Source organism: Phalaenopsis equestris, unplaced genomic scaffold (assembly GCF_001263595.1).
Source record: "Phalaenopsis equestris unplaced genomic scaffold, ASM126359v1 Scaffold000154, whole genome shotgun sequence".
Taxonomy (NCBI): domain Eukaryota; kingdom Viridiplantae; phylum Streptophyta; class Magnoliopsida; order Asparagales; family Orchidaceae; genus Phalaenopsis; species Phalaenopsis equestris.
The window spans coordinates 1,032,045-1,048,871 of NW_018164596.1; the positions used below are offsets into that span (position 1 = coordinate 1,032,045).

The 16,827-nt window shown below is 34.5% G+C and overlaps 1 protein-coding gene across 2 annotated transcripts in view; it reads right to left on the reverse strand.

Moving 5' to 3' along the window:
* Positions 1 to 16,827, reverse strand: part of LOC110021970 (IAA-amino acid hydrolase ILR1-like 5) — a 46,663-nt gene that overhangs the window by 15,801 nt on the left and 14,035 nt on the right. The window contains exon 4 of one of the 2 annotated variants that reach the window (XM_020720710.1): positions 9,100 to 9,228. The exons of the other annotated variant lie outside the window; for it this stretch is intronic. Within the exon in view, the coding sequence (XP_020576369.1) occupies positions 9,100 to 9,228 (129 nt within the window). The remainder of the gene's footprint in view (positions 1 to 9,099; positions 9,229 to 16,827) is intronic. 2 annotated transcript variants of the gene reach the window in all.

Here is a 16,827-nt window from a genome sequence, read left to right on the forward strand (position 1 = left end):
AAAAAATTGACCAACAAAATGAAAATGAGAATAAAATTTGAAAATCATCAAAATATGAAAATCATTTCAAAAATAAGATCATATTCAATAATAGACAAAAAATAATAATAAATTGGAAAGTAATAAAAATTGAAAAAAATTCAATAATACTATAAATTTAATCCCAAAAAAATTATTAATTTAAAAAAATTACACAATTTTTAAAAATAACAATAACTAATTTCACATAATAATTCATCAATAAAATTAAATAAAAAAAAAAAATTTAAAATAAATAACAAAATAACATTTTCACACTTTCTCTCACCTCTCTCTCACTTCACCTCAAAATCCATCCAAATCTACTTTTCATTTAAAATAAAATTTTCAAATTCACTACACTCACTTAAAATTCTTCCCAATAATCTAAAAATCACTACAAAAATTTTCCATATTTTCAAATCACTCTCATTTTGAAAATAAAACCAATTTCACCAAAATCATCACCCACACCCCTCCATCCACCAAGTAATCTCAACTCAAAGCCACCCAAGTTAAGCTCTCCCATTCGCCAATCAATCACTCCAAATCTCACCCAAAACTGACCTTAATACCACTTGCCAACCTTAGCCAAATCCACATTAAATCCAATCTAAATTCATTTGATTTAAGCCAAGCCAAATTCACCAATTTGAGCCACTATCCAAATCACATTAGTTCACCCTCGAGCCATATTTCTCAAAACTTATAACAAGCCAATTGCAAGCCAACCTTAGCCATTACAAAGCCAAGATCAAGCCTTTGCCAAGCCATGATAAGCTAACCGAGAAACATCACTTTTGGACCACAAATTGGTGATGACCGACCAAACACATGGCTTACTCCTATTGGATCACATGCCACCAACCTCCCCAACTGTTTTAACAGCCTAATAGCTGCACCCAAGCTAGCCTAACCAATTAGAAGCATCCCATGGAAGCTACAGAACCCTTAAATCACAAATGGCTTACTCCCATTGGTAACACACCAAGTTTAATCTTCCAAGTGGCCAATGCCTATTGGTAAGCCTTGTTTGACCTTGACACATCAGCAAGGAACCAATTATTGGTGCACATAGCCTGCCTTGAGCGAACCTGAGCCCCCAATGCCTATAAATAGCCCTTCTAGGGTTGAGCTCTACACAATTCAATCCATTTAGCAAAGCTTTGCCAAATTGCTCCAAAAACTCTTAGCCAAACCTAAAGAAAACACAAGGAGTTGAGGTAATTTCCAAATCTTAGATACTAAGGATCGATAGTGGTTAATTGTGGAAAAATTCTTTAAATCACAAGATTTGAACCATAGGATCTTCACCCTAAGATCAAGAGATCCTTTAGATGGAAATGATCTTAAAATTGGCCATAGGATCGCTTAGAACTAGGGTTTTCTTCGGACAGCTCACGTTTACCGTTACCTTGGGGACAACGAACGAATGTCGTTCATTCCCATGTATTCGAAGTGGATGGTTGTGATTAGATCGTTCAGTGTTACCTTGAAGCGTCTCACACATGAGATTGAAGGCTGGCATGACAAGGAGCAAACAATGGAGACCAATCCAGTGCAGATGAGTGCAAAGAGCGATGACAGTGAGCTGAGGTATACATGTAGGATCATGTCACTGAAATAGGAAGTTAAGAATTTCTGAATTAAATAATTTTCAAAAAATAAAAAGAACTTTAAAAAAATGCAAAATTAAATAAAGAAAAATTAGAAAAATAAAATAAAAATTACCCTGAATTCAGTGAAACAAGAAGAATTAAAAAAATAAAATAACAAATAAATAAATCATGATAATTTGCTAATTTAATTAAAACCAATAATCCATTTAAAATTGATTAAAAATCATAAATAATTCAAAATTTAATAAAATTTGGACCACTCGTGTCCTTTAACCTCAATGTATTCCTCTAATTTTCTTAGAGTTAGAATTGTAATTTCTAATGAAATTAGCAATTAATTTGAAAAAAAATAAAATAAAATAAAATAAAAATTTAAAAAACACAAATATTATTTGGAAGTTCAAGAAAAATAATAATAACAGATGACTTATGCAATAAAGTAGTGGTTTCACCCACTGGCTTTCAATAAATCACTTGGGATACATAAAAAAATATTTGTAAATTGTTTTTTTGTGCATTTTAAACCTTTTATTTCCAAATTCCATTCAAAAGAGAGTTATGCTTTGACACCTTGATGATGTGATCAATTGAATATGTGAAATGAAATGCTTAAGTTGAATTTTGATTTATAAAGTTGAAATGCATGAAAAGGTAAACATGTAAATATTTGAAATATGGGAAAATTTGATTTCTACAATTCTTTGAATGGTTTTAATTGATAAAAATGATTGGATAATCATTTAATTCACTCACTTAAGCATTTCTTAAAATTGGTAAAATTAGCAATTCAAATTAACAAAGGTTAAAGTGAAATTGAGAAGAATTTGCAAAAATTACAAATCTACCCTAAAGATTAATTTGAAAATTTCTAAAACTTGAAATCTTCAAAACCTAATTTAAAATCACTATTAAAAGGTCAAAACATCAATTGAATAGTAAAATTCATGTTTAAATGTGAACTTGAGCATGTTCGTAGTTTTTTCAAAAATTAAAAATAAACCCTTTCCTTTATTAAATCTAACAACAACAACAAGCATTTATCCCATTAAGTGGGGTCGTCACATGAATCATTTTTCTTCGTTGCATTCAATTGAGTGTCTATTTTATTTAATTATAACAAATTAAGATTATTTTTCATATAATATGTCAAAGTCTTTTTAGGTTTACCACTGTCTTTCTTAGCACAAGTCGAATCTAAAACAGCTATTCTCCTAACCGGATCATCGACGATCGGTGTTTAATGTAAGCAAACCATGTAAGACAACTCTAATCTTGTTCGTCACTGGAGCTACACCAACCCTATGACAGATATATATTCATTTTGCATTTTGTCTATAATTGTCAAGCCACTCATCCACCTAAGCATTCTTATCTCAACAACACTTAAACTTGGTTTTATGCTTCTCTTTTAAAGGCCAACATTCTCGGACATAGATCTATGAAGGCCTCATCACCATCTTATAAAATTTTTCTTTCAGTCTAAGTGGTACTTATCTATCACACAATAAGCCCAATACATTCCTCCAATTCAACCAGCCAACTTGGATTCTACTAATAGCATCCCTATCTATATCACCGTCAGTTTAAAAATAGACCTGAGATATCAAAAAATGTTCACACCTTTTAATGATTTGATCACTGACAGTTACAACTCTGCCACTAGAGCTGCCACACTCTAGTTCCGGAAGGCGATACACCACGACAACATACGGCATGATGAAAAGATCTGAAACTGTTTTGTATTCTCAAAAGAAAAAAAAAAACTATGCAAGTAATAACAAAAAGAAAAAATAAGGGCAGAATTTTCATTTTTTCAGAAACAGCTACCCCACAGCTATTTTTACACAGCTGCCTCAAACAGACAACCAGCTTCCCCGAAGCAGCTTCCCCGAAGCAGCTTCCCCACACTGGTTTCCTGGAGCAGTGCAGCTGCAGCTGAAAAACTTAAAAGCTGCAACTACCCCAAACAAACCCTTAGTCTTGTCCACAAGAAAGATATTATCAGCGAAAAGCAAAACCCAAGGCACATCCTCCTATCAATGTCCAGTAAGAGAATCCACAACTAAAGCAAAAAGACATGGGTTTAAAGTCAATCCCTGATGTAATCCAATTGAAATAGTAAAATATTTGGTCAATCCTCCTTCAATTCGAATAAACAGAACATTTAGACTTATGAATTTCAACCAACTGGTTTGAATGACTCGCTAATAGAAAAGAAATGGATAAAAGTCATTTTTTACTTTAAAATGAAGTGGTTTAAGCCAAAAACGGTAAATTTACAAATATACCCATATGCGGTTCAACTCCATAACTTTGTCAAGAAAACCCCAAATTGAATAAAATTTGCACCAATAAATTAAGTAAAAAAAGAAATCAAGAAACACAAAATATTTTCCATTAAATCATTTTTTAATAAATTTCAAATAATAAAGTCATTTGATAAATTATGAAAATTCAAAAAAAATTTAAAATGACTTGATTTTTTAGAGGTTGTCTAGAATCTCATTCCAAACATCTTTGTAAATTTCAAAAATTTTAGAGGACATTTGAATTTATTATAAAATTTTAACTAAAAATACCCTAAAAATTCATGGACGAGAACCACCCCTTCATGGACGAGAAACACACATTCATTCCCAATCTGATTTAGCTCACCTCTCCCTCTAATCTCTCCTCCCAAGACATCAAACTTTTTGGTCGCCATTACTACCAGGTATGGCTCTAATACCATTTTGACAGAAATGAGACGAGCTTCCATGGAAATTATGGCAGAAATAATATATTCTATTCAACTTGTACGAAAACAAAATAATACAATACCATAAAAATAAAAGATAGGCCTACAATTCTAGAAGTAGGCGAGTCAAACCAAAACACTTAATCATAAAATTCTGAACAACAATCACATACCCTAACCCTAATAATATTAAACCCTATTTATAACAAAAATAATAATTAAAAAATGACTAAATTGCTCTTTTAGCCTTTTGACTAAAATAAATTTTCAAATTATTTGGTGAGCTCGATGTGGAGGAAAGTTTCATAGGTGTTGGTCTAAAATAGTCATCTACTTTATTACTAGTACAACATAACAAGAACAATAAAACCTTTATCCAACTAAGTGGGGTCGGCTATAAAAACTTTTTTTCTCCATTGTGTCCTATTTAGTGTCATATTTTCATTTAATTCTGATAAATTAAGATCATTTTTTATATTAATATGCCCAACATTTTTTATATAATATGCCCAAGTCTTCCTAGCTCTACCACTAACTTTCATAAAATAAGCTAAATCTAAAACATCTACTCTTCTAGTCGGATCATCAAATGGTCGAAGTTTAATGTGACACAACCATCTAAGACGACTCACTCTAATTTTGTCTGTCACTAGAGCTACACCAACTCTACCACAAATATATTCATTTCACATTTTGCCTCTAAGTGTAAAGTCACTCATCCACCTAATCATTCTCATTTCGGCAACACTTAACTTAATTTTATGCTTCTTCTTTAAAGGCCAACATTTAATGTCATAGAACATTGCAGGTCTCACCACCATCTTATAAAATTTTCTTTTCAGTCTAAATGGTACTTTTCTATCACACAATAGGCCTGAAGCACTCTGCCACTTCAACCAACCAACTTGAATTCTCCTAATAACATCTCAATCAATACCACCATCACTTCGAACAATAAACCCAAGATATCTAACGCGTTCACGCCTTCTAATAATTTGATCACCCATAGTTATATTTTTGTCACTAGAGCTACTACTACTAAAAATACATTCCATGTATTCAGTTTTAGTTCTACTCAAACGAAGACATTTAGACTCCAAGGTAGACCTCCATAATTCAAGTTCTTCCTGAGCTTTTTGTCTCATCTTATCCACGAGAAGGATATCATCAGCAAAAAACATATATCAAGGTACATCCTCCTGTAAGTGTCCAATAAGACCATCCATAACTAAAGCAAAAAGATATGGCATAAAGCCGATCCCTGATGTAAACCAACAGAAACAGAAAAATAATTGGTCAATCCTCATTCTGTTCCAATACAAGTAACAATTCTTGTATACATATCTTTAATGACTTGAATATAAGTCATATCAATACCTTTCTTCTCAAGAACTCTCCAAAGAAAATCTCTTATCGTAAGCTTTTTCTAAATCAATAAAAATCATATGTAGATCCTCCTTATTATCTCTGAACTTCTCCATCAATCTCAATAAATGTATAGCTTCCATAATAGACCTGCCCAACATAAATCTAAATTGATTATGAGAAATCTTTGTAATACGTCTTAACCTATGTTCAATTACCCTCTCCGATAATTTTAAAGTATGACACATCAACTTAATTCCTCTGTAATTTACACACCCTTGTGCATCCCTTTATTCTTAAAAATAAGGATCAAAATACTTTTCCTCCACTCCTCATACATCTTTTTATTTTTTAAAATAATATTAATCCGTAGTGCAACATAGCACAATAAAAAAATTTCTCACGACACATTAGGAAACAATTTCAACATAATATTACCGTGTAAACAGATGATTTAAATAGCAAAGCAAAATGCAACACAACACAACTGAAGAATATGATCATGATTCTTTAAATATTACACTAGGAAGGATAGATTGGAAATTATATTGAGGGAACTTACATACATGATACAATATTCTTATGAATTTAAGCATCTAGAATTCATACCATACAATTCTGATTTATTTGCATATATAACACCTAACATTTTAAAATTACATTTATACCAATTTAATGTTATAACCCTATACATTAAAAAGAGTATTTGACAATTAAAAAGTTAGTGATAGCGATATTTTTTATGTAATGTTAAAGATTTGAATAATAAGAATGTAAATATAAAATTTTAGGAGTTAGAGCTGCAAATATAAGAATTATGTGGTATGTACGTAAATATCCCTTACTTATATTACACCTAAATCTTTAAATCACTATAAATAAATACCACTACTGCAAATATTTTGAAGTAAAACATTAAAATTTAGGTGTTAAATATGTAAATACATGAGATTTGTGTGGTATGTATGCAAATCCCATGCTTAAATTAAAGGATGATAACAGTAATATCTATCAAAGAAATGGACTTTGGTGAATTGGATATGCACACCAAAGGATGTAAAATGCATATAGTACGGGTTAATAAAAAACAATGTTAGAATTAAAAAAATAGATAGACAAAGGTAGCATGAATGCAAGCTGAGTTCTAATGCAAAATAGGCTTAATGCCACATGCAACATCCCATAGGACCGGATAGAGAATGATGAAACAATGTTGCTCAAAGTTGGAATAAGTCCAGCAACAACAATCGTGGCATTATTTTATAAAAATCAGATGTGACCCATAGATTATTTGCTTGCTTATTCGAATATTCATGATGTCACAACCCGAAACAAGACTTGAAATTAACCAAGACGGGAATGGACAACCAGAATGTGAAAATAAATTCTCTATTTTTCTTTTTTTATTACTAACAGTGTAATACTCAAATGTTCATGAAAGAGTCGTTAAGAAAAGTAATTTAATTAATAAATTAAATTTTTAACTTTTCGGTTGTTCTCTCCTCCTGTACATATTAGCTCGTCTTATTTATCTTATTTAAAAATTTAAAATCTGAAAAAAATGTTAAACATAATGAATTATTTGAAGATAACACAAGAGCAATCATACTTCGAAAAAACAATAACCCAAGAAAAATAAAATAATATGCATGTTGGTCTTCCATATATTACTATATGTGATCTTATAATAATCGAATGTAGGTGTCCATGATATTACTCAATTAGAATAATCTAAAACTTCTATATGCATTTACTTCAACTGTACTCTTCAAGAATTAATCTTAACTTTACTTTTACTTTATACTAATTAACATTCACATCTATCTTAAAAACATCATCAAAAGCATAACCTAAAACACTCCTAGCCGATATTATCTCGTAGGCACAATGGTTCGTAAACTAATTTATATGATTATCTGAGGTGAAAAGTGTCTACTTGCCCTGACCAATATTCTCTCAAGAGCACAACAGTTAACAATTTAACATCACAATTATCTCGGGTGGGAAGAAAACATCCACGCGCACGGATATAATGGCGTTCTTTACCTGTACCATAAGGGGGTGAACTCCCCCTTTCATGCACATAGAATCATTCATATATACAATATTTTTATTTTATCCTTCAAGGCATACATTATTATCATGTGAGTCTTATATTAATTTACTAGAATAATGCAACTCTATTAAAAATTTAAGGTAACAGGAGAATCTAATAAATGCATATTTATTATAATTCTAAAGGTCAAGTAATAATATGACAAATATCTAGTCATGCAATGAGCTAATATATTAGATAATAATTTGATATCTTCATAAACTAAACTATTATACAACTATTAAGACAACAACATTGAACATGCATAAGTCATGAATCTACTACAATCTAAACGTATAAAAAATCATATGCGATTTAATTCCATCGTGCAACTATGTAATATCCATATTTTTTTTATCTAATAATATTAAGAATCAACTATAATCTAAATCTCACCATAATAAAGCATGAATGAAATCAAACAACATTTAGAAATAATGAAAATTAATGAAATTTAGAAATATAATTACTTATCTCAATTTTGGTTACTCGTCTCAGTGACTTCATATCTTTGGATCTTATAGGTTCAAATATTCTTCAATCTTAATTTTTTATCTTTCAAGGTGATCCACTCCTCAATAATTGTCTCCTTTCTTCAGGTACTTCTTTAATTTCACACTGAAGCTTAGCCTCTAACTCTCATTCACAAACCGTCTCCTCCCTCTGTCTTCCCTCAAGCGTGGCTCGACTAGCACCTGCACGGCGAGTGTTGCGCCTTCTTCCTCCTCTTCACGCAAAGCTTGGTAAGTTCCTCTTCTCCTCGCAAAAGCTACTTCTCTCATCCTTCCTCAACTTCGCTCCTCGCATGTGAAATTATTGAAACCGCAACTACTCGACCTCCCATTTTCCATGCTTCACACTTGATGTCAAAGTTTAGAGCTCGGTTCTATCTTCATGCACGAAGCTATTGCCTCCTCTCTTCTCTAACACGATTAGGGCACCGGGTTGACTCTGGGGTAAAAGAAACACGCCAATATTTTCCTTAGCTTCGTCTTTTGCGTGAAATTTGGCTAGGGTTTTGCCACTTTTCCTTTTCTTCTTCTATTTCTCCTTTTGTTTCTTCTTACGCTCTAGTCCTCACCCCTCTTCCTCTCTCACTCATTCGTGTTATTTTCAAATGGGACATTAGTTCTTAATATAGAACTATTTAGAGAGTTGGTTAAAGCGACACAATCATCCAACCCATCCATTAGGTTTTTTTTTATTTTTTTTATTTTAACAGTCATTAACATGAACGATCTAGTAAAAATATATAAAAATCTAACCTCTTCTACTCTTGTTTGGAGTTTATATAGACCTTCTGTAGTAATACTTCTCAATGTTCCTCCAAATTCAACAAGGGATGGCGTTGTATCATATGTTGCACCTGCTTTTACAAAAGTAACAGAAAGTACCTGCCACAAAAATAATTCAAGTCTCATGGACAACTAAAATTAACCATATATATCTACCACACATGCATTATCAAAAAATAAATAAAATAAAAAGGAACTCATCATGTGAAAGCTTCGCTACAATTTTTAGCTTCCTTTTCAATCTTTAATGAGCCCACGTACTTTAAGCAAACAAAACTAAAAACAGTATAAACAGCAACAAAGTTATTAAAAAAAAGATAATATTTCAATCAATCTTGTGTTGCTAGAACTTTAGATCGTGCCCTGTTTCCCATGTTCGTTTGATTCATATTCTAAATTTGAAATGCGGTCTGCAAGGCATATTAACCTTATGCAAGCAGCAACAAGAAGAACAGGGCATTTTGTGTGTTGTAATGAAAATAGCCAAGGATTTTGAATTAAGAAACGTGTTTCCCAAAATATTAGCCACCAACCGCCAATCTTAAAACTGAAGCAGCCCAACTTCAGATATTGGTCGGATTTTTTTAGCAGATATGGGTTAAATAAAAGAACATTAAAAAGACGACGCAGTGAATTTAAATTTCTAGAGATGTCATAATCAGCCATCACAAGTTAAAAGTAAACAACTATTTCAGCCCTCAAATAACTCCTGGATCATTTCATTACAAATTTAAATTTAAATGCATTTTTTTCATCCGTCCAAAATAGTGAAAAAAAAAATGTCCGAGCAAACATGCAACAAATCCAGCACTCCAGTCAGACTTGACACATTCAATTCTTAAATAATATCCACTAAATCAACTTCTCTTGACAGGCAATCCTTGGCCTATCTTCCAAGGGTATATAGAAGTAAACCCAGCACCTAACAATTTTTTTGACAAAAAACATGTAACCTGAAAATAGAAAATTAAACTTAAGCGTGTCCCAATCAAAAGCAATACAACTTTATCACTCAATGAACATATTGTTGTCCTATTAAATGTTGAAGAAAACATGTGAAAAAATTTCAGCATCCAAATTCTCCAGTAACATCAAACTCTCGAAACACAATATTCATATTATAGGTTTTCGAGGCTTTACAAGCTTGGTAACAAACTCTGCAATGTAAAACAAGGCAGAAGTGATGATATTGGACTTCAACCTAACTTTTTAAGAGGATCCATGAAAAAGAAACTAGAAAGGCAACAAAAGAAGAATATTCTGAAGATTAGAAAAATAAATGTGAATAAGAAAGAAAGATGGTGAGAAGGGAAGCATGAGAATTCATGTGGTTATGTGAAGGGTGGTGGGGGATTTTTGTGTTGTCACACATCATAAAAATTTTAAAAAACTTCTATCCAGATGAACGAGCATGACATTTGAAAAATAGCATGCCTCCCGAGGAAAGGAAATAATACCTTCAAATAAGCCTAAACGCTAGAAAGTTGAAAACCTTCGTAAGTCTACGGAACCAGGATTTTTTCCCTCATCTTATGACTGTAAGATAAATTTTATTTTATTTTAGGGTTTTGTTCCCTACAAGAGCAAGCCCTCATAGTTAATACATCCCTGGAGCTGTGAGCCCTAAAGAAAGCTCTCGCTTAATGAAGTGTTGGAGGTGAAAGATCCAAACTGGAAGAATTAAGCTCACAATGACAGGAAATACTGTTCGATGATGGTGGAAAAGGCCCAGATAAAGGGATTTAACTGTCCAAAAAAGGAATTTTACCCGAAGGATGATGATTGAAGAGCTTGAAAAGGATGACCCTGAGTTCAGTTGATCAGATAAGGTCAAAAGAATAACTTAGGAATTCTTGGATTGACTGCCTGAAGTTGTTGAAACTCCTAAACTAAGAAATAGAGTCGAGTAAGAAGGATGTCTAGATGGAAGCAAAATCCTAAACTCTATAAGGAATCCTAATTGGTGGACTAACCTAAACTTTGAGAATAACGTGCCCAGCCAAGTGCCCATGGCTTTCTGTCGTCCCAGGCATGTTAATATCCCTCAACTATAACCAACTTCATAACCTGGGTGGACTTGGGTGGACCTAGGTTGGACTTGAGTTGGACCTAGACTAAACCTGTTGGGTCTGGGTTGACCTGGGTTAGACTTAGATTGGACTTAAATTGGACCTGGGTTAACTTGGGTTGGACCAAAGCTGACCTGAGTTGGCTTGAGTTGGACCTAGGTTTGGGTCGACTGCGGTTTGGGTTAGAGTTAGGATGGGTTCCGGTACACCTGGGCCAGATGCAAATTCAAGCCTTATCCAGGGCAGAGAGGAGGCAGGCCGCGGCAGAGAAGAGTCTCGGACTCTTCTTACTCCTGCGTACTCTTCTCTACGCTGATGGTTGAAGACCGTCTGTCGAAGAATGTCGAAGGCAGTGTTGAGAGGCATGTTTATAGACCAGAAAGGCAGTGGCAGAGGCCTCCATGACAATAAATTAGGGTGGTGGATCTACGGTCGAGATCATTCCGCAGTTGGAGCTCCAACACATCGTTACCGGAGGACCGACGCATCGATTCGCCAAAGTATTCGAGGACGAAAGCCACGAATCGCTGGCATGGCTTGGAGGAGTTGCCACGCCAGTATTAAGCATGGCCATGCTAGCATCGAGCATGACTACGCCCAAACCGAGCGCGAACACCACCGAAAACTACTGGGCGTGGCTACACCTAATCCAGGCATGACCACGCTCAGGAACTTATATGCGTGTCTATACCCGAACCAGAAGTGACCACGATGATCAAGGAGGAGCGTCATGGGTGTATACTTGCACAAGCAGTTCTTCGTGTGCACATGGTCGTGTGCACGCCATTCCTGAAGAAACTTAGGAATTTCAAAGGCAGTGTTAATTTTGAGTTTGACCAAAAAATAAGGTCAACAAAGAAAACAAGAGAATTCATGCGGTAATGAGATGGGAAAGAATTTCGTGGGCTTCAAAAATTCAAGCCTCGAAATCTCTTGATAAGAGAGTCTTTGTCGAATTTTGGATCAAATTTTTAGAAAGTAAATTATGTTGCTAATAAGTCACAACTCAAATTTTCATTCTCATTTTGCAAGTATTGTAAGATTTGATTTGAGATTTCTCATAGGTGAAAGCCCATATGGTCAGTTAATATCTCAATAACGAGCGAGAACTTCTTATTAAGGTTATTTGTTAGAGCAATGATTGCTCAACTTATAGTAACACAAAATTAAATTTGGATTGAGAAATTTATCATAGTGAGCATTAGAATAATGATAGGGGAAATGATAATGAACCCGATCAAGATCTTAAAATTATTTTTTATTTATTGAGGGAATCGAGATAGGGAAGTAAGAGAAGATTTGCAAGTTTTTATTTTAATTTTTTAAAAAATATAATTATTATTTTAAATTTATTATTATATTTTTTTTAATGAGAAAATAAGCAAAATACAATTCAAGCCTTTAAAAATTTTATTTTTAACTTAAAAAATCTTTTTTATTCCTCCTCTTTAATTAATAATTTATCGTTTGTTTCTCCTTTAAAAATTCATCGTTTAGAAGCCTCGGAATACATGTTGCTTGCATTAATAATTTTGCATTTCATATTTGAACCTGGGTAATATGGGTATTCAATTTTGGCATATTTTATGTTTAGGGCAAGTCAGCACAATTTGTTTCATGAACATAAGTTGTTTGAGTGGTTTCGACGGCAATCAATGCAATTCATGCCTGGATCGCACAACATGATCTCTGTAGTTGGTCTTTTTTCCCTGCTTTCAATCAAGATGATCATGTTCTACCCCTTGTTCATTACTTTGACATCTTACTTGTGTCGATGTCGTTTAGACAAATTTATTTGTAATCAAGGCATCCTGAGTTAATTATATGTGAAGTCGTCTTTGAGAACCGTTGTTGACCTCGATTTTAATCAGATTTGACTCCTATAAGTCTGTCAATCAGCAAATCTATGAAAGGAAAGAACACTAGTGAAAATTTAATTTCTTAATTCATTAATCAATATCCTAATTACAACCCAACACAGATTACTTAAAAAGTAACAACAATTTTATGAGCAATTTAACCCTAAGAACAATGCTAAAATGCCAAGCATATCCACAATAACAAAGAACTACTATTAACCTTAACAAATAACAACATGATTATACTGATGATCAAATAAAAATTACAAATTAAACTATATGACTAAATTGATAGTCAAAAACATGATGCTAAATATTAGATGCAGACATTCTAAAATGTCACTTTGCTCATATAGAAAAGTCGAGAACTTTGGCAAGTCATTCATAATTCCAAACAAAGTTTTACTTGATCTACAAGCTCATTTTATCGGAACATAAAATAAGAAACATAACTAACATATTTTCTCGAATCAATATCAAAAGCGAGTGCATGGATGGACTTTTAGAAGGAAGATGAAGTATCCAACCTCAAAATCAACACACTTTTTCCGGATAAATTAGGGCAGACACGATATTTATTCAATAAATCGAATAACTCAATAAGAATACAAAAATAAATACCTACAATTCGAGAGGTAGGCAATCTCTCCCAATTCCTACAATTCAAGAGGTAGTAAGAAATCTCTCTCAAACCCTAGACCTAAGACTCACAACTCAACAATAATAATAAGAAAAGACTAAATTGCCCTTAGGAATACAAAAGACAATTTTTTCCTCAGGCTAAGCGCCTACGTAACAGGACTCCCCCGCCCAAAACACAGTCCTCAAGGTGAGAAAAAGTAAGGCTTCATCCCCCCACACAGTTGTCTCTATTTCTTCATTCTCTGCCTCCTTGTCATGCAATATTTAAACTTGTAATTTTCGATCCTTGCAATGGTGTCGTGGGATAAACTTCTAATCACACCAAAAACATAACCCCTTGGCTCCACCCGAATCTCTATCTCTGTAAAAAAGCTTGAGTGTTGCTCCCAGTCGTGGTCCATTATTTGTATCCCATGCAGCCTCCCTTTGGACTTCCACTATTTGAGCTTTTGGTATCGTTGTGGTTATAAAAATTCAGTACGACATTCCATCTGTGTTGCTCCTGTTGGCCTTCTTAATCTGATTTTTGTCCTCTACCATATGAGCTAGCTCCATCGTCTCCCTCAATCCTTGTAGTCTCTATAGTCGGAGTGATACCCATATGTTGAGCTTTAGGCCCTTCATGAAATTTCCCTCCAATCAAAAATCCCCTCATCTGTCCCAAAAATAGCTCAAATCTCTCCCTGTATTCCATGACAGTTCCTTCCTCAGTCAAGGCATAGAAATGTTCGTGGTCTACTTCCCAAATTGCTCAGAAACAATCCTTGAATTCCTCCCACGAATAGATCGGATATCTAGCCTCCCTCCACTAAAACCAGACTTGAGCTTTCCCTTCCAAACAGAACTCTGCCGCCACGAGTTTCTCCTCCCCATCTAGCCCATGCACCGCGAAGTATCACTCCGCCAGATTCACCCAACAATGTGCGTTTTCTCCCTCAAAGATCAGCATCTTCAACTTCCTAACTATAGCATCTCCACTCCAACTTTCTCTTCCTCAGTTGTTTCCCCCCATGTATTGAGGGTAAAACTCTGTTCTTCAATCATAGTCATATCTCCTCCATGCTTCTCTCCTTTCTTCTTTGTGCTCCCCCACATTTTCTTGCATAATCTCTTCCACATGTTTCAGCCCAACTGCCTCCATCAGAAATCTCTAATTCACCTTCAATCAGAGCCTTGATAGGGACTATGTGATGGTGGATGCTTTCCTCCTCATGTTCCTCTCGTTTGATCCCATTTCCTTTAGGTTTTGTAATTGAACCGCTGGCGGGGTCTTGAATTGCATCTCAATGAGCCTTTTATCATTTCTTGAATTTTCCCCATGCTCTCAAATTGGTCCTCCAATCGTTTCTCTACGAAAGAAAGCTTATCTTCTATCGTGATGAACATTTCTTCAATCCCAAATCTGATTTGTTTGATCTCTTCCTCCAACTTTTTCTCTAAATTATAAACTTTTCTTGTTGTCATCACTTACAAAAAAATTTTTGATCACAAAGCACAAAAACATTTGCCGCTAAAATTTCGTCGATTAATTCGTGGCTCTGTATCACGAGAGCGTATGCCCTTCGTCGATCTGAATAGCGTCGGTACAAATAAACGGAAATACAGTAGCTTCATACATGAAATAACATCTGTAAGTTGAAATTAGTAGCAGAAATCTTGTCCGCAGAAATAAAGCACAAATCAGCATAAGCCCTACAGCTCGAATCGAGTCACTGTAGTCGCGATCCTAAAGTAAGACTTGGACGCTGCAAGAACTGGAGAAAACCAAAGCTTTGGGTCTCTGTACGCCGCTGCCTTCCGAGCTAGCTCTGATCGCAAAGAAATTGCGTAGACATCGCAAGAGGAAGAGAAGAATTGGAAGTTCAGGTCTCTGTACGCCGCATTCCGTCGTTGCCTTCCACGCGACAATTCGCAAAGATCGTCGACCAGTAAGCCGCGAGTATATCCTTGCCTTCTTCTATAAGTCGCAAGTCTGTTGTTGCCTTCCCAGATCGTTGCAATCGCGACTAAATGACAAGCGTTGGTCACGTAGGAGCTGTCCTCGCGGAGCGCATTTTATGTCCGGACTCCTGACGTAGCTCTACGTCCGGCGGAGGTTATTCTTGAGTTATTTTCAGCTTATTTATGGGTTATTTTCAATAACCCAAAATAACCCAAAAATAAAGACCGCGGGTTATTTATGGATTATTGAAAATAACCTAGAAATAACTTGAAAATAACTCAGGAATAACCTCCGCCGGACGTAGAGCTACGTCAGGAGTCCGCACAGAAAAATTAGGCGTCCTCGCAACTATAGTGTGTCGTCCCTTACTTCCCTTCACAATTTTGTACGACGTAATGCTTCCTGTGACTGTTTCGACTCTAAACGTCGCGATCACTTAGATTACTACGACTATAACTGTATCCCAATCAACTTCCCGAGTGAGCAAGATTCGTTGTTCTGCAGAAATCTTTTGAGGCTTTCCCTATCACGTCGTGGATCGAAGCTATAGCTTTCGATCTTTTTCTAATACCAATTTGATATGATCTGACCTCAAAATCGACACGTTTTTCCAAATAAATTAGGGAAAAATAATATTTCTTTAATAAATCAAACAACTCAACAAGAATATAAAGATAAACACTTATAATTCAAGAGGTGGGCAATCTCTCCCAATTCCTACAATTCGAGAGGTTGAAAATCTCTCTCAAGCCCTAGACCTAAGACTCAAAACTCAATCTCATGCATAACCCTAGCCCTAGACATAATAAGTCTATTTATACCAAACAATAATAATAATAACAATAATAATAAACTAAATTGCCCTTAGGCATACAAAAGACAAATTTGCCCTTAGGCTAGGCACCCACGTAACAGAAGAGCAAAGATTCCTATTTTTGTTCATGCTCCATCCCATAGGTTTTCGAATAAGAATTGCCTACAATTTCATGACATTGACATCCACACAATTAGAAAACATTTTAACCAATTAACTTGCCCGAAATGTAACTACAGAAAGAGAAATAAACAGCTTGGGGAACAAAATCCTACAAGCGATTGTGAGAAAACTGCACATTCATCGGAACATGTTATTTTGAGTCCTCCATATCATAGTAGACTCAATACAACATTAACAAAAACAAAACCT